Below are 17,929 nucleotides of genomic sequence, written 5' to 3' on the forward strand. Positions count from 1 at the left end.
TATATGTAAAAAATGGTCCTATTCTAGGCAAAAAAAAAAAAAAAAAAAAAAGTCTAACTTATGCAACTGCTGTACAGAAATCTGAAGTTCTCGTGTCCTTCTCAGCCTGTCCTTGTTTTTGTGGGTATTAGTCAGACCTTAAACAATGATGTTTTTCGTCAAAGATAAGCTCTCAAGCAAACAGGAAGAGGGTGTAGTAAAAAGTGAACATAAACCATATACTGGAACTGCTGGAATCGAAAGATTTTATCAGCCTTTTCTTTTTTATTATGTCTGTATATTGCAATATATCCATCTATTGTTTTTTTTTTTTTTTTCTTTCGTTGCTGTCCCCTGGCACCAGGAAATCTTATATAACACAGGGTATCTTTGTGTCCAGGCAGAAAACTGCTGTGCAGAAATTCTTTAACTTGCACGATGAATTTCTGAATTCCTTTATGAATTAGCAGAGTTTGTAGCAGATACAGTTGACTTGAAAGTGATGGCCTCTGGAGAACAAATATCACGAGGAAAATCGGTTTCCCCCTACATTTATCCAGCTAAATAGCAAAGAAATTTTTCCTCTGTGTGCTTTTCATGTGCGTTCTTACAGTAAAAAACCCTTCTGCAGTTACCATGTGTGATCTGAAAGCAAATCAACTGATAAAAAAGGGCAAATTCCAAAAAAAAAACCTGGCTGCTCTGCAGAAGCATTCACTGAACCCCTCAGTGAGGCAGATTTTAACTGTGGCTTTCCTGTACAAAATATGGATACTGCAGAGCAGACCGAAATCCCCCAGAGGTCAGAATTAATTTGGCCCTCTGGAGCAATTGCTTGGGTAATAGAGACATTCAGCACTTTGCCATCTCTTAATTTGCCTGTAATTTTGGCTCACCCTATTTCTCACTGAACAAAACTATGCAGTCTCCTGGAAGCTCTTTAATTTCAATTCAAGGCAGGCTCTGTCGCAGTCTCTTGCTCTGAAGACGAAGCATTAATGGCAATACTTCTTCTGCCTGCCTTGTTTGTGTAGATTTATAGGTTTTCTTTCTCTAGGATTTGTGGTGGTTCCACAGAATTGTTGCATAAATTGAGCCCTGCTCCTTCAGCTGCGCATTGCAACAGCAAACAACCTGCTTCCAGCAGCACTGGAACTTGCTTAAGTCACAAGCACCTACAAAATCACATTAAAAACTTTGTCCCAGAAGCGCTGCCTGCCTTAGGTGGCTGAAAGCTGTCTCCCTGCCCTGTTCTCCACTTGCCCTTTTTACCTCAGTGGGAATCTCGTGCTCTCAGCAGTGTCTGGAGCCGTTCACCTGGCTTCTGCTGAGCTGAGGGTTAGTTTGCTCCCAAGGATGTGAGAGATTTGCAGAACCTGAGGTCAGACCTCGTTCCACCCTTCCTTTTCTAGCAGCTGCTTCGTTGTTTTCTGGAGGCTGCTGCTACCCCTTTAAAAACAAGCATCCCAAGAATTTTCTTTTGAAACAGGCTTTTCCCCTCTCCAAATCCAATTATACTCTTTCAGCTGGGTCATTTTCAGCCCCTGCCGCACTTTTAGTTCTTTGGGGCTTTTTTTTTACTGAATTTATTAAAAAACACAGCCCTGCCATAGGGAAAGCAAGGAAAATTTTCACCCTGCTGGCTCCCAGCTCTCTTCCAGAGCCCCTCCTGGCTCAGGTGGGAATTTTTTTCCCCCTTTGGGAACCACGGCAGGGCAGACAGAGGCAGCTCCCCCCAGCCAGACAGGGAGTGTGGGCTCATCCCACACAGGACAGGAGGGAGCTTGGGCCACCCAGGGATGGGCAGCAGGGGGATCACAACAGGAAAAGGGAAAAGGATTCGGGATGTGGAAGTGGGAAACCAAACCTTATCATTCACTTTGGCTGAGATAAAGGGGTGCATTTTATTTTAGCAGTGACAGGAAAAATTCAGCACGCCAGATGGCCTTGTGACACTGACTGTGGAGTGACACACCAGAACTGTCATCAGAATTTTGGAAGGAATCATGTCAGTTTAGAAGGAGTAAATACAGGACACTTTGTTAACAAATAAATAAATAATCTCTGAAGCCAGTTTCATACAATTTCCCCTTCAAGTGTTCATGTTGTAGCCATGTATAAAGACCCTCTTGTTATGGGTAGTGAATAGGGCCAAAAAATGGACCACATTGCCTTCTTCAAAAAACTGGACATCTGTTCTTAGAAAACATTAGGGTACTTTCAAATGCAGCATAATTAAATGTATTCCTTAGCTTCAAAATAAAGTACAACAGTCCAGGGTCATTTCTGGTTTTGCTGTCTGCAGAGTGCTGTTATCTGGGTTTGAATGGGGATTATTTAACACTGACTTGTTTTATTTTAATTAACCCCTCAATTTCCTCTTTCAAACACCTCTTGGTCTTTGGTATTTCAGTGCCCTGGGTGTGAAGGCCCTGCCTTGCTGCCTGTGACCTCCCAGCTGCACGGGGTGAGGTGCCTGGAGCAGCTCCTGCAGGAGGACGTGTCACTTGGGAGGATGCCACTCCTCAGCTCAGGTGTCTTTCTGTTGGAGCTCTCAGCAAACACTCCTTGTGTAACGTTCTGCAGCCACTGCCCAGCAGCAACAATGGAACAAATCAAGTGGAGAGGCTCTCAGGACCGAAAAACCCATTAATTTTTGTTGTGAAATCCCATGTAAATTTCTTTAACTGCACATGGTGAGGGAGGGCAAAGACCTTTGCTTCTGACAGCACAGCATTTTATTTCTTCTTACTTATTTTATTGCTTCTTACTTTCAGCACAGCATTTTATTTCTGCAGCCAGCAAGAGGCTCAAAGTTCATGAAATGCCTGAATCTGGGTCAGGAAATATTTCTGTGTGTTGCAAGCTGATTTCCCTGTCTGATGTGTGCCGGAGGTGTTGAGAACAAGACATCACTGCTGGGTCATTGCTCTCCCTTCTGAAAATGAGCTGTTAGGAGTCCAGAAAGAAAATTCTGGGATAAAACTCCCCGCTCCATTAACTGATACCATCCTGTCCTGCTGTTGTCACTTGAGGGTTTAACCTGAAGGAAAAGAACAAGCACCACAAACTCATCGCAAAAATAATTCTTCAAGAGATGGATTTGACCTGAACCCCTACAAATGCCAAAAGCTGCCGTGTTAAACAGGCCCAGCTGGGGACTGGGATGGTGGAAGGGCTCAGCTGCAGCTCCTGTGTGTCTTAGAAACCCCTGTGAGGTCCTGAGCCCTGAACTGAGGGGTCTGGCACTGCCCTTGCCAAGCAAGAAGCTCCCAATTTCACCCTCTGGGCTGTGGAGAATACCCCTGGCACTTTCTCCTGCTGTTTGCCCAGGAAAAAAAAAAAAACAAAAAACCTTTGTTCCTGAGCATTTAACCCTTCTAAACCTCATCACTGATCAACTCAAGAAGAGTTAGGAGCTCAAGAGTTTGTTTTGTACAGCATTTATCTCCTGAGGTTAGAAACACACCAGAAACCAAGATTTACGATGCTGTTGTTGGGATTGTTTCCTTTTGCATTAATAGCAAACAGTAAATTTAATATATTATGTCATGTAAACATCTATTTTGCTTACACAGTTCCTTGGTCCACCTTGGCTCTCTGATGATTCCAGTCATATAAAGATGCTCAAAATCATGGCTTGAAAATGGACAAATTTCAAAGATCTCTATTCAGTTCTGCAAGATTCTACAAGAAATGCAGCTGCACGTGGGTGTTTGGCTGCACGTAGGTTAGAACATCATGTTGAAACAGGTATTTTGAACATAAGGGAGTAAAGAGCTGAAGTTTTTAAAGTATCTGGCTTTTGATTAATATTATTTTTAAAGCCAAACGATCTTTTTAAAAGCTGGGGCATGGAAATGCAATCAGTTTGGGTGTTTTACCTCTTCCCCACCCCCCGACCTTGGATACGTCACACAGAATCTGAGCTTGACTCAGTCCCTTCACTAGTGAGGTCAAAATGCAACACAATTTAACAGTGCAAGCAGACAAGCTGCACCTCAGGGCTGCCCAAAGACAGTCAGGATGCTGTGCATGGAAAAATCAGCTGTCCCAGAAGCGAGGAGGACACTCAGAGCTCGCAGCTGCCCTGCTTTAGCTCCTGGAGTGCTGCCTGCTGGTTTGTGAATGGAACGAGAGCTGTTTGCCTGTGTCTGTGTCAGGGCTTTTGTTTATGACTCCGCTCACTGTTTCCATTTCAGAAGAAATAAGATAAATCCTTTTGACATTCTAGCTCTTTCTCGTCTTGGCTCTAATCTGATGGTGAATAATTCAGATTTGGCAAAGGGTTTTGTCTGCCCTGAAATTGCATTTCTCAACGTTTGCTGGTAAAAGTTGCCAACTGTAGTCTGGGCTGGAAAGGTTTTTACAGATTTCAAACCTGAAGAAAAGCCCGTGTGTTTTTTATTTTTTTTTTTTGGTTTGTTTTTTTTTGTTTTTTTTTTTTTTTTTCAGATCTCTATTCTAGTGAAAGATAATAATCTCTCAATAAGCCTTTCTGCCATTATAGATTACTATGTTTCTCTATCTACATAAAAGTCATATTAACCATTATTTTATTTCCATTTCTTACTCTTTAGAGCTACTCACCTGCGTGTGTAACAATATGAGTAATATCTTGGATGTGAGAATCAAGAGATAGAAGAGGACATTTAAGACAGCACTGAAAGTTTTGTGGGGTTTTCCTTGTTTGGGGTTTTTTTTAATGGGAAAATATAGAGGACAAGTGTTGGAGCAGATGCTCTGGGTTCTTAACTTTGTACTATAAATACTTATACATCAAAGAAAACCAAAGTCAAGCCTGGTCTCTTTTTGAGACAGAAAGGTGGGGAAAAGGAAAGTTAACTGTTAATGTGTAACACCTGATTGAGCAGCACTGGGGGTGCACTTAATAATAACAGAGTGCTGGGAGAAGTTTGCAGGTTCAGAAAGGATCCTCTGCTATAGCCAAGCCAGGGGTTTGTCTGAATAATCACTACCAGTGCTGGGCCTGCTTTCTCTGAAGTTATTTTTAGCAAAACAATCCAAGTACAGGATATTTGGTAAGCATCAGCATCCGGTGTTTATCAAAAAATAAAAGCTCCTGCATGATTTGTGGAGCTATAAATAAAGCAAGAGGTTCCTGTGCATTGAAATTTGTATTGTTTGCTTGAGTGGCTGCACAAGCAGCTGGACAGCCCCAGGTCCCTGAGCCTTTCCTCAGCAGGGAGATGCTCCAATCCCTTCAGCATCCCTGAATCCCTCACTGGATCTGCCCTGGCAGCCCCCTGTCCCTCCTGTCCAGAGCACAGCAACATTAATAAACTTTAATAAATAAATACAGTATTAACACGCACAGAAGACACTTTTAAACTAAGCTTAAATTTAAATTAGTTTAAAAATCCAGCTGGTTTTTTGACCAGCGATGACAGGGCACATGTACAGCATCACTGCAGGACAAAGTTCAGGGTCGCTGCATGGGCTTCACGGCCACCACAGGCTTCTTGCCTACAGCCAGTGGTTAATTACATTTTAATTACATTTAAATTAAATTTTAATGGCACTTTAATGACATTTTAATGACACTTTAATGACACTTTAATTAGCGAGGAGTGCTGGCGCGGAGGGTGCGGGTGCGGGTGCGGCCGCCAGGGGGCAGCAAGGGCACGGCGCCCTCCCCTCTGCTTTAAATTCACCAAAAAATTTGGTGAAAAAAAAAATTCACCAAAAAACTCACCAAAGAATGAGCCAAAATCCGCCTGCCCTTCCGAAACGTGTGCAAAAAAACGTGGGGTTTTGTGGTTTTCTTGGTTTTGTTTGGATTTTTTTGTTTGTTTGTTTGTTTGTGGGGTTTTTGGTTGGGTTTTTTGTTGTTGTTTTTTGGTTTTCGTTGGTCTGGTTTGCTTTTGTGTGGTTTTTTTTAGCTTAGCTGCTGTAAAACCAGTGATTAATTGATGTCATTAATCAGTACTACTGTACATTCAGATTTGGGTATTGACTGCATTAGATGACAGCATTTAACATTCTTTTGATCAACTGGGAATGTGAAGCTATTTCTTTAAAACTCTTTCTTAGTAGTCACGCTATACACAAGTGCAGGAAAGACAATTTTTTTACCCCTTTCTCTTGTTCTGATATGTCTGTCTATTGATCTATCTGTGTATTTATACACCAAGCAAATAGAGATTTTTTTTTTTCATTTCTTTGTTCGAAATTCTCCACAGAAGTTGAGATTTAGGTATGCAGGCATGCATGATAACAAAAATATCATTTGATACTTGGCGGCAGAACAACTGGTTCCTGCCTTTTGTTCAGGCTACTGTCAATTTGCAGCCTTGGTTTTAGGGAGGGTTTTTTGTTTGTTTGTTTGTTTGTTTTGGTGGTTTTCTTGTTTGTTTGTTTGGGTTTTTTGTTTGTTTGTTTTTAAAGCCACTGAAATGACCATCAGTGGTGAGGGACAACTCACCCTGGTGCCATGAAAGCAAACAAGAAAACAAATAAAAGCTACGTAAGTCATGTTGCCTATGCTGTCGGTGTTCTCTGACTTAAATACTTTGCTAGAAAGAGAATAATACGGCCTATAAAAAAAAAATAATGTCTGACCAGGAACTAGGATCTGATTTTTCAAGGTCTGGGATTTTGTTACTTGGGCTTTTTTTATTCTGCCTTTTTTATTATTATTATTATTTTTTCTTGCTATTTTCTTTAGGGCAGACAAATATGAAATTTCCTGATCTTCATAGCAAGAGAAGGTGTTGGCACATCTCTTTGTTTAGGCTGTCTGAGACTCAGCTCCTAAATTAAAAAACACCCATTACAGGCTGGTTTTTAGAGAGTTGATGAGTTAAATGAATCACCTGAGGACACCTCACTCTCCTGATTGCCTGCAGCTGGCTCCTGGATAAAATGTGCACTCTAAACACCTGGGGCAGCTTTCAGTTCCTTAAATATCCAATCCTCAGCACCGTTCAGCTTTTTGCTCCTTGCAAGGGCAGTTTGGAGCTGGCAGATCACGTAGATCCACACTTTTCTGGAGCTGCAGGTAGGAACCCAAATTATGTGGGCAGGGAAAATTTTTTTTTGTAAATTTGGTGTTTGAAAAGGTTGCCAAAATAACGCAGGAGCTTCTTTCCTCAGTGAAATCTGAAAAGGTCCAAAGTTTAATTCGTGTCCTGCTGGGATTCTTCTAGGCTGACCTGAAAGGAAAAGCTTAAGGATTAAGAGGGCATTTAATTTTCTGTACTGTCTGGATTTATCCATCCCACCTTTTCGTGTCTTTTTTCTTACATTTGTTATTCCTGCCATAATTATTTTTTATTTCTTACTCTTTTTCTTACACCTGTGCCTTTCCTACAGCTGCATTTCAGGCTCCACCTCAGTTTCTTCACTCACTTCTGATTTCAACTAATTTATAATTATTTTCTCTCTTACTTGGGTGCTAAGGATCTAAATTATACACAAAAAGAAACCAAACGTGTCATATTGTGGAACTACATTTTCCTTGATGTCTGTGGGCAAACTCCCCCCCCCCCAAATACTAGAATAATCACAGAATCACAGCATGGTTTGGATTAAAAGGGAACCTTAAATATTGAATTCTGAGGTCGGTGGTGGTGCCTTTCGTGTGGGAGCAATCCTTGGACGTGTTGAATTTTGGAGGTGGCATCGAGCTGAGGAGGAGGGCGCAGAACCCCGGGGTGTGGTGCCAGGGGAAAGAATCGCCCTCCTGTCACTTCTGTCCTAGCACAAATTTGGGGACTGAAACTGGGTGACATTTAGCACATCTCGCTGAGCACCAGAGCGTGGCTGGACAGGACCTGCAAGGACAGGGTGACTGTCACTCGGTTGTGATGCAAATTCAAAGTTCCCCAGCGAGCTCTGAGCTCTCTGTCCTGGCATTTATCTGTGCCAGCTGTAGCTCAGCAATTTTCAGTTTAGGTTGATTGCAAAGGCGTGGTGAGGAAGCTGAGAGGGAAAGTGCACAGCAGCAGGGGAAGGCCAAAGCTGGCTTTTTGTTCTACAATTTTTATTATCATTATTTTAATTTATTGGGAGCACCTGCTGGACGTTTTAAGGTTGAGGATTTAATGAACACGGTATTTTCACTCATGCCCTGGAAAAATTACACTCAAGAAAAAAAAACAAAAAAAAAAACAAAAAAAAATTATTCAGATTTTCTACATATTTACAAAAAGTGAGGTGCACAGAGCTGAGAAGGAAGGTGCACAGCCCCGGGGTGTGGTGTGCCTGTGGAAGGCTGCAAGGCAAAAGGGACATGGAGCATCCGTGTGTGTGTCCTGGCACATTTTTGTGTGTGAGCATCCCAAGTGCTGGTGCATAGCTGGAAAGGCCGTGCAGAGCCCCTTTGGGCAGGTTACAGGTTGTGAAGGAAAGAAAAATTGTCATTTGATTGTGGGGTGAATACAGGTTTGGTTATATTTGCAAACGTTTTGTCCTCGTTTATCTCTGCAAGACGCAGCTGGAGACTTTTCAAGTTATCACTTGTCGGGGGGAAGGTCAGCGACAGATTTCCGTGCTGGCACATTTTCCTTGTCTGGTTTTTAGCTGGAAACGATTTGGTTTAACCTGAGGCTCCGCCATCCCGGGAATGTTTTGTTACCTGTAGCTGAGCAGGGAAATTGCCAGCGCAGCGGCGCCTCCGGGGTTTACACGGGGGCGGCGCACGCCAGCAGTGGATTTGTGTTTTAGCAGCTTTTCCATGGGAAGAGCGTCTGGAAGGGGAAGGTTTGACGCTGGAAAAGCCGCAATTCCCGTTCTGCGCCGCGGGAGCATCGCTCGGGGACTGGGGCCGGGTCTGGTCCTGCCCCGCTGTCTGCTGGGCGGGGTGCGGGTCACAAACCTTCGGGATCAGGATGGGGATCCGGGATCGGGATCATGGCTGGGAGCGGAATCAGGAGCCGGATCCGGGACTGAGGACCAGGATCAGGATTGGTATCATGGCCGGGATCAGGATCGGGATCCAGGATCAGGATTGGTATCACAGCCGGGAGCAGGATCGGGATCAGGATGTGGGACCAGGATCAGGATCCGGGATTAGGACCGGGATCTGGGACCAGGATTGGGATCACGGCCAGAAGCAGGATCAGGATCGGGATCACGGCTGGGAGCAGGACCCAGGATCGGCATCGGGATCCGGATCGGGATCCCGGATCAGGATCAGGATCACGGCCGGGAGCGGGACCCGGATCCCGGATCCTGATCGAGATCACAGCCAGGATTGGGATCTGGAATCAAGATTGGGACCGGGGACCAGGATCAGGATCATGCCGGGAGCAGGATCGGGATCGGGATCAGGATTGGTATCATGGCTGGGAGCGGGACTGGGATCTGGATCCGGGATTGGGATGGGGATCCAGAATCAGGATGGGGATCACGGCCGGGAGTGGGATCAGGATCGGGATCTGGGATCAGGATCCAGGATTAGGACCGGGATCTGGGATCAGGATCGGGATCACGGCCAGGAGCAGGACCCAGGATCGGGATCCCGGATCAGGATCACGGTCGGGAGCGGGACCGGGATCAGGATTGGGATCTGGGATCAGGATCACGGCCGGAAGCAGGACCAGGATCGGGATCAGGGTCGGGATCATGGCCGGGAGCAGGATCGGGATCTGGGATCCTGATCGGGATCACGGCCGGGAGCAGGATCGGGATCGGGATCTGGGATCAGGATCGGGATCCCGGATCGGGATCACGGCTGGGAGCGGGACCGGGATCGGGATCACGGCTGGGAGCAGGACCAGGATCGGCATCAGGATCCGGATCCCGGATCAGGATCGGGATCACAGCCGGGAGCGGGATCCGGGATCGGGATCCGGGATCGGGATCACGGCCGGGAGCGGGACCCGCCACGCCCCGCGGGCGCCGTCTGGCGGACACAGCGCGGCAGTGCAGAGCAGGGCCCTCCGGCGGGCAGCGCGACTGCGGCTCGGATAAATAACATTTATTTGGGGTGTTTTTTTGTTATTATTTATTCATTCGTGCTCACGTTGAGCCTCTCAGTGAAGCCAAGAGAGATAAGGGATTTCTTGGCAAGGACTCCAGGTGACCAACTGAACCCATCCCAAAACCCCTGAAATAATTTGGAGGGGATTTTCCCGTTTAGGCAGTGAATTATTTTTGAGAAAAAACCCAAATTAAAATATATGAGGTCTAAGGGGAAGAGAGGGGCCCTGCGTTAAATTAAAAACGCACTGGGAAAAGTAAATCTCTGGAACATCTCATATTCTCTCCCAGCCTGGCTTTTGTGTGATTTGCTCTTGATTCCAACTGCTCCCAGGGGATTTTCAACCTTTGGGGTTAAAATGAGCTGCCAGGTGCTGAGCATGACAGAAAATAACAGGAAAACTCTCTGGCTGGGGCAGTGGGAGCCTCTGAGTAGTGCCATAACACAAAACAACAACAGACTGGCAGGGGAATACTGACAGTTTATTTCACAGAGCATTGCAGAGTTTATTTTGATCTAGCTCTAGTTTCATCAAAAAAGTATCATCCTCTGCTTTTCTTCCAAAAAAAAGAAAAGGTAGCAAATATTCAGGACAATAACAGTCAGTGCATTAGGCATGAAATTTGAGTCTTGTTAAAAAAAAAAAAAAAGTTAATTGTGAAAACAACTTTTTGTTGGTTTGTTTTTATCACTTCCAAGCTTTTAAGCACTTAACCTTTCAATAAAGTGTTCTCCAAGGATAGAAACAGAACATGCAGGTGATCACCAACAGATGCTGAGGTTTAACAACATCTCTCCCTTGGCCACGACAATCCACCAGGAATGGTTCAATACAGCACCACGTCAAAGGGAGAAGTAACTTTAGTTCTCAAAATACCTTCAAATCCACCAAAATCTTGCAGTTCTGCAGAACAAGACACGTATTTCATGGACTTGAGAGTACCATGGAGAAGGACAGTATTTGGGAAAGGTAAGAGGGAGGGACTTATTCCACTTACACTCATAAAAACCCCGGGGAGATGCAAAGGAATAAAGTCTTGCTTTTAGGTGGTGCTTTTTAAAGCATCAAAGTTCACGTTGTCATTAGCGACGTGGTTTTTTTCCACATAGTTAAGTTGGCCACTTTTGCCCTCAACTCTTAAGACACTAAGCCCAAACGTCAGGGTTTCAAAATGCCACTGGATTTCAGCTTGAAAGGACAGAGCAGTTCCAAAACAAGAAGAAACTGCTCAGGGCTGTTTCTCTCGTGGCTTTGGGTGTGGAATGTGATGTATATCAGCATCCCCAAGACTGCCTTCTCCTCTATTTTTTTATTTTTTACCTTTTTTTTTTTTTTTTTTTTACTTTTAACCTCTGGTCTGAGATTTTGGGTTAAAACTTTTGCATTGGAAGCTTGCTGATGGGAGCCTCTGCCTTCAGAGCCCATCAGCATCTGCTGCAAGACCATCACTCCTTTGGAGGACACAAATGTGCAGCTTTTGAAGATCCTGCTTTTACTGCAAGGAGCAAAGGTCTCCTTGCAGGAATAAATTAAATCCCAGGGCTGCTTCACTTTCCAGACTATTTACAACTTCTTCACCCACGGGCACCTCCTGGGCCCACAGAGGGGGAAACTCCCACTGCACCATCACCTCCTCTTCCAGAAGGGAAGCAAGGAGTGACTGCAAATGCCACTTGGAGTGGCAGGCACTTCAGCCAGATCCCAGCAGTGATGGTGCCCATGGCATTGCTTGTCACAAGCCACCCGGGCTCCCAGCAGAGCCCAGCTTGGGGAGAAGAGAGAAAAAAGGGGAAGAAAAAAAATAGAAATCAAGAACTGCTGCCAGCAGAGACCAATCTACAGCCAATGCTCAGAATGTCTTCAAAACTCTGGCAGGACATTCCAAGAAGGCCATTCCCCATGGAGCATCCAGGCTCTGGGGAAGGAGGATGGGACAAGGAGCAGTGCCCAAGTGACTGAGCCAGTGCAAGTCCTTCCCTGGCTCTGAACTTCAGTAGGGAAGGGCAGTGAGAATTTCTCTCCTAGGCAAGCTTCTCTTCTCCCAACAGCCTCCTGTTGCATCAGAGCTACAATTTCACTGCCCAGGAAAAGGGGAACGGGGGGGAAAAAAACAAAAGAAACCGTAACAAAATCAGCACTTCACAAGAACATCACAACATTCAGCTACACAGTCGCTGCACCAGGGGAAGGACTGGATTAGGGAAAGGGGGAGAAATGGGACACAGGTTCAACGTGTTGCTCCCAAAACCCCCCCAAGGGGACTCAGGCTCTCACATCAAGATTCAAAGAACTTCAGCCATAAGGTTGAGGATTTAATGAACACAGTATTTTCACTCATGCCCTGGAAAAATTACACTCAAAAAAAAAAAAAAAAAAAAAAAAAAAAAAAAAAAAAATCAGATTTTCTACATATTTACAAAAAACAAGCCCCCCAGCCTCACAAGCAGGGAGGTGGAGCAGCCAGTGGTGGGGAGTGGGAGCGGGTTTCTGCCCCAGCAGCAGTTCCTCAGAGGCTGCCATGCCCCGGGAAGCAGGAGAGCGCGGCTCCGGCTGCCGGAGCGCTCAGCTGAGCCGGAGTTTGGCGCCCCGCGGATCCGTGGGCGTCACCATCTCGTTGGCATAGCCGTTCTCGGAGCAGAAGGACAGCTCGTCCGCGGGCTCCACGCCGCTGTTGATCTCTGGGAAGGGCAGAGAAGGCAGGGAGGTCATCACGGGAGCTTCCTCCCCCTGGCATCCCTCCGATCCCGCAGGGAATTAGGAACGCGGCTCTCATTTACAACGCAGAGCATGATCTGCCTCCACTTTGGAGCTCACCTCTACGTTTCAGCCCTACAAAATCCGGGCACCACCAGAGGCAGAGCTGGGTCCCCTCTGCCACCCCCTCCCCTTCCCCCTACGCCTGGTGTCATTGTCACAGGCTGGGCAAGTCACCTGTGGGAGAGTGGAACAAAACACCTGAACCTAATCCCTACCCATCCTGGGAAAGGGCTGGCTCCTCCAGTCACTGGTTTCACTGGGAAAAACCTTGCACCCACCAATGGTTTAATGGTGAAACGTCCACCCTAAGGCAGGAACAGTTGTTTCAGAGGCACAAAACTTCAATCTGCACCCCCCACCTCTAAGGGATTTTACGTCTGGGATGTTTTATGTCTAGGACATGTTAGGGAAGCTTAATTCTGCTGTGCCAAGCTGCTTTCCTTGTCTGGGCTCCCTGGATTTATACCTGATTTTCACCACCTCTGGCTGGCATTTCACACAGTAAGCAAAGTTGCCTTTTTGCTCTGTCTGTGCCCAGAGCACTAAACCCTGATCCCTGCTGGGCATCTCCAGACCCTAAATACAAAAAAAAAAGAAAACCCATAACAAAGCTCAGGGGGTGGGGGGATTATATTCACATTCCTTCAAAGGTGAGCTTTCCAGCTTCGTGCACCACATTTAACCTTTTAAAGCTAAACATTTCCATCTCTGCTCACACTTTTGCTATCTTTTTTTAGAGGTGGCTTCTGATGGACACATTACCAATGTGTTCCAAGAGAAATAAACTCTGGGAGGAGCACGAGGATATCAGGAATGCCACAACCTCTAATGCCAGTGAATTCCAGGTCTACCCCAACCTCATCACCATATTTGTGGTCACATGTGCCATTATTAGTGGGTTTTATGGCCTTTGACAATGGTGAGTGGAGAAAATGTGGGACAGTGCGAGATGGGATAACCCAGGAAGTTAAATGCAGGATTTCTGAGCTTATCAGTGCTGGGATGGGCCACAGAATCACAGAACAGTTTGGGCTGGAAAGGACCTTCAGGATCATCCCATTCACAAAAACAAACCCCCAGCCTCACAACCAGGGCTCACCATCAACAGCCCCCACGAGCCATGCCCAAATCCCACGAGCACAGTGCAGCAAGGTCAGCCCAGCCCCCCCTGCCCCACAGCAGGAAAAGACCCCTGAATGAAGAGCAGCTCCTCCCTCCGTGGGGTGAGAGCTGAGGGGGGCACCCACCAGCCCCAGCCCTACCTGAGAAGATCAGCTTCTCCTTCATGATCTTGACGTCCTGGCTGGAGCGGCGGACGGCGGCGCTGAGCATGATCTGCTCCGGGTTGTAGGTCCTGATGCTCCCCAGGCGCCACCTGCAAGACAGGAGCAGGATTTCAGGGACTGGTCTCTCCAGACACAGCAGCATCCTCAGTGCAAGAGACCCTTTGCTCCCTTGCACAACCCCACGTGGCAGGAGGACGTTCAGAGATGAGTGACCTCAGGCGTCTTTAAGCACCTTGAGCGCCCTAATTGCACCCGGGAATTAGACCCATGGGTCCACAAATCCATGAACTAATTTCCACGAGGGCTGCAGCTGCCTCACAGCCCCCTCCAGCTGTACAAAGGAGACAGAGGTGTTTAAACGTTTAGAGGGAACAGAATAAGAGAACCAGCCAAGCAAAAAAACTACAAATTTTCACCGAGTGCCATGGTCAGGCTTGTGGGAGAAGAGAGCTCAGAGACAACTTAAAGTTTCAAGCCTGAGACACAGCAAGGAAATGGCCTCAGATTGTGACAGGGGAGGTTTAGATTTGGTATAGGAAATATTCCTTCCCCAAAAAGGCTCTCCAGCCCTGGCACAGCTGCCCAGGGCAGTGGTGGAGTGCCAGGTGGATGTGGCACCTGGGGGCACTGAGAGCAGCCCTGTGGCAGACGCTCATGAGGAGGGGAAGGTGGGCTGCTGGAATAGGGGAAAACACGGCCTGGTGGGCTCAGCCAAGGCAGCTGTTCCCAAGATCCCACCACAAGGGGATGACGTTTAGGCCAGGCTTTGATAGCCCACACCCCACTGAGCCATTAGTAAAATCCCACTCTCCCTGCCAGAGCCAGGGATGCCCTAAAACTATTTGATAAAGAAACAGCAGGGATTTAGGGCGGCCTACGAGGTTTCTGATCTGCTGGCACCATCTAGTGGCTCACCCACACAAGAGGAGGTGATCAAAACTATCACCTTCTCTTCAATTTCTAACCCCCTAGCCAGCCCCAGGAGCAGAAGATTTGAGGAGCCCACAGATCTCCAGCCTGGGTCTACGGCTGACAAATCAACATCCACAAAGGAGGATCTGCAATTTTTTTTCCCCAGGTAAATGTAGCTGGTGTCAGTTTTGTAGGGTTTCCACCCCCTTCCCAAGTCCCAGTGCTTGACAGTGGGTGACCTGAATCAGGCTTTGACCAGGGTACAGATGAAGGCTACACAGAAAAGAAGGGGTGGGATGGCAACACGACACAACTCACAGACCCATGGACAGAAGCAATGCAGAGGAAGCATAAGGAGGCAAAAACACTGAAGTATAAGACAAATAAATCTGTCTCTTCTATCATCATCATCTAAACTCTGACCTGGAAGAACATCTTTTTTGCTTTACTATCCCCTGCAGGCAGATCCCACTAAGACCAATGTGATTACAAGATCTCACAGGGTAAAGACCCTCCTTAAACTCTAAGTCAGGACCCAAACACATTGGTACAAGCCTTTTCTTTGCCCACCACACCAGGATTTTCAGCATCACGTCACTCTGTGGCCAAAAGTGACCTCTTACCCACAGACCCCAGCTATCCCAGGGAGGACACAGGTCATTCTGAGGCACAGAGAGCCCAGCCTCAGACATGTGCAGGGACCAAGGGCTTTTCTCCTCCTGCCAAGAGGAGCAAGCACTGCTCTGTGCTCTCCACCTCCCGTGGTGGCTGTGGGCAGAGCCAGGGTGGTAAAACACACACGAGGAGATGAAGGCTCCTCTCACAGGAGGAGCCAGGGAGAGAGTCACCCCATCTCTCAGGGGTGCTTTGAAATATCCTCTCAGAAGAGCCACCAGCACATTTAACCGGGATGCAACTCCAACCAACACCACGGGACACACACTCTGTGCTGTGCTCAGAAGCCTCGGGGTCTCCAAAAAGCTGGTTGAATAGAAAAGAGCACCTCTCCTACCCCCTTGGACTCTGTTGTGATGGACCAGGTTTGGGACAGCAGCGTGCAAAAAGGCCAGAGAGACAGCAGGAAGGTCCTGTTCTGGGAGGCTGGCGTCAGAGCAGACCAGACGGACACAGGGTGGGAACAGACTAAAAAATACTGGGACAACAACACAGAGACAGCATACACCGGGTTAGGGCCACGGCCAGACCCTGGGGTGGGAGGGGAGATGCTCAATGCCATGGAGAGGGGGTGGGACAGGGACAGGTCAAGGAAAAAAATGGGGTTGGCACTGAGGTGGTTAAGATGGAGCAAGCACAGAGCCAAGCCAGCTGCAGAGTCCCCTTCCTGTGCCTGCTCCTGCCTAAATCCTGCCTTCTCCTCATCCACGAGCAAGGGGGAGGCGAGAAGAGGAGACCCCCCCCCCCCCCGACCTCCCTGCACCCACAGGAGGGCTCAGCCCAGCCCTGCAGCCAGGCCCTGTTCTGGGGAGATGCCACGAGGCCAGAACACCAAAGCACCTCAGGGACACCAGCAGGGGCTGACCCCGACCCCGAGGCAGTGGTGGGGGGACAACCAAACCCTCAGGAATGCAACCCCATGGCACAGAGCAGGAGCAGTGGGGAAGGGAACACGTGAAGGGTCCGAGTGGGGAGGCGGCGAAGGCTTTAGTGCAGACAAGAGCCAGCGCTTCCCTCCGAAGGGGTGGGAATCTCTGCTGAGGGAAGGGCCAAAACGAGGAGAAATCTGGGATTCTGACTGATGGAGCTTCAAATCCAGCGCCCCAGGCTCAGTTCCCTCCCCTGCTGCAGTGCTCTTTGTTTTCACACTGTATTTCCAGTTCCACAGTGGTGCAACTCGGGAAGATCCCAATCGATGAGCCAAACCTTTCCAGTTATCAGCCCCATTAATTCAGAGAATTAATTAGAGAAGTGCTACTTTATATAATTGAATAGATTCCATGATTTTCTTTGGGGGATAGAGGCTGGTCTCAAACATTTTTGCTAGACACAGGAAGGAAGGGGATATTTTGCATGGGATTATTTCCACAGAGAAAGCATTACATCCTCTGGGAATCTCCCAGTTACAGTGTGCCCTGGGACCTCAGAACTGGGCTGTTTTAAAAGGCACTGACTTAGATCATTGCAACAGAAGGTCATATTGCCTTCAAAACATCCACTGGCTTCAGCATCAGACTTCCCTGGTGCTCATGGCTACAGACTGTGCAATGTTCACACCCTCACGGTCCCCTCCTGAGGCCAGATGTTGGAAAGCATCAGAAAAGCTGCATCCTGCCCTGACCATCTGCAGTGAAGCCATAGCAGAGAGGGAGAAAGAAAGAGAGAAAGGAAGGTTGAATGAAAAAGAGAAAGAGGAGGAAAGCACCAGAATTACCTGATCATGTGATAGCTGTGAGATGCCAGAATGCAGCAGAGAGAGAAAGAGGAGGAACATGCACAACAGTCAGAGCAGTAAGAAAATAAACAAGGCAAAGAGGCAAAAAAAGGTTAGTTAGAAGTCATCACAGTTGGTATCTCCCCTCTGGAGAGGCTGCCACGATCCTGCCACTGGAGCTGGAGCAGAAGAGCAGGAGCAGTCCCTACCATGGCTGAGGAGAGAGAAGCCATGCAGAGGACAGAGCACGAGCACATCGAAGCAGTGCCTCTGCTCCCACCCACCCCCTCATCCTTGCATGAAGGAAGCAGCTCTGGTTTGCCCCAAAAAGGACTTGGGGGAAAAAATCCAAAACCAACCAACCAACAACACACCAAAAAAAATCAACCATGACACTGAAGGCCAAGTGCCAAGCCCCATTCCCCAGAGCTGAATCACATCAGCAGGTGGCAGTTGGGCAGTTCTGCTCTGATTTGGTTTTGACATATCCTCAACCCTGCCAGCAACTCTTTCATGTGGTGGAGAAACTGCAACATCAGGGAAAGGGGTCTGTCCTGCACTGGACTCCTGGAAGAGCAAGTTCTTTGCTGCAGAAAAGTCCAACTTCTGGAGTAGACCTTCTCCTTCTTCTTTCTATCTAAGCAGCTGATTTGATTTGC

General features: G+C 47.4%; 1 protein-coding gene across 5 annotated transcripts in view; it reads right to left on the reverse strand.

The window, feature by feature from the left end:
- Positions 1–10,386: 10,386 nt before the first annotated feature.
- Positions 10,387–17,929, reverse strand: part of GDPD5 (glycerophosphodiester phosphodiesterase domain containing 5) — a 105,725-nt gene continuing 98,182 nt past the window's right edge. For 2 of the 5 annotated variants that reach the window (XM_053935780.1, XM_053935776.1), the window contains 4 exons: positions 17,271–17,285; positions 13,946–14,058; positions 13,150–13,259; positions 10,387–12,604 (listed from right to left, as the gene is read on the reverse strand). In XM_053935780.1, coding sequence (XP_053791755.1) covers positions 12,530–12,604; positions 13,150–13,259; positions 13,946–14,058; positions 17,271–17,285 — 313 coding nt within the window. In that variant the 3' untranslated portion in view covers positions 10,387–12,529. The remainder of the gene's footprint in view (positions 12,605–13,149; positions 13,260–13,945; positions 14,059–17,270; positions 17,286–17,929) is intronic. The other 3 variants (XM_053935777.1, XM_053935778.1, XM_053935779.1) reach the window with 3 other exon arrangements.

The sequence above is a fragment of the Vidua chalybeata genome, chromosome 2 (assembly GCF_026979565.1).
Source record: "Vidua chalybeata isolate OUT-0048 chromosome 2, bVidCha1 merged haplotype, whole genome shotgun sequence".
NCBI lineage: Eukaryota > Metazoa > Chordata > Aves > Passeriformes > Viduidae > Vidua > Vidua chalybeata.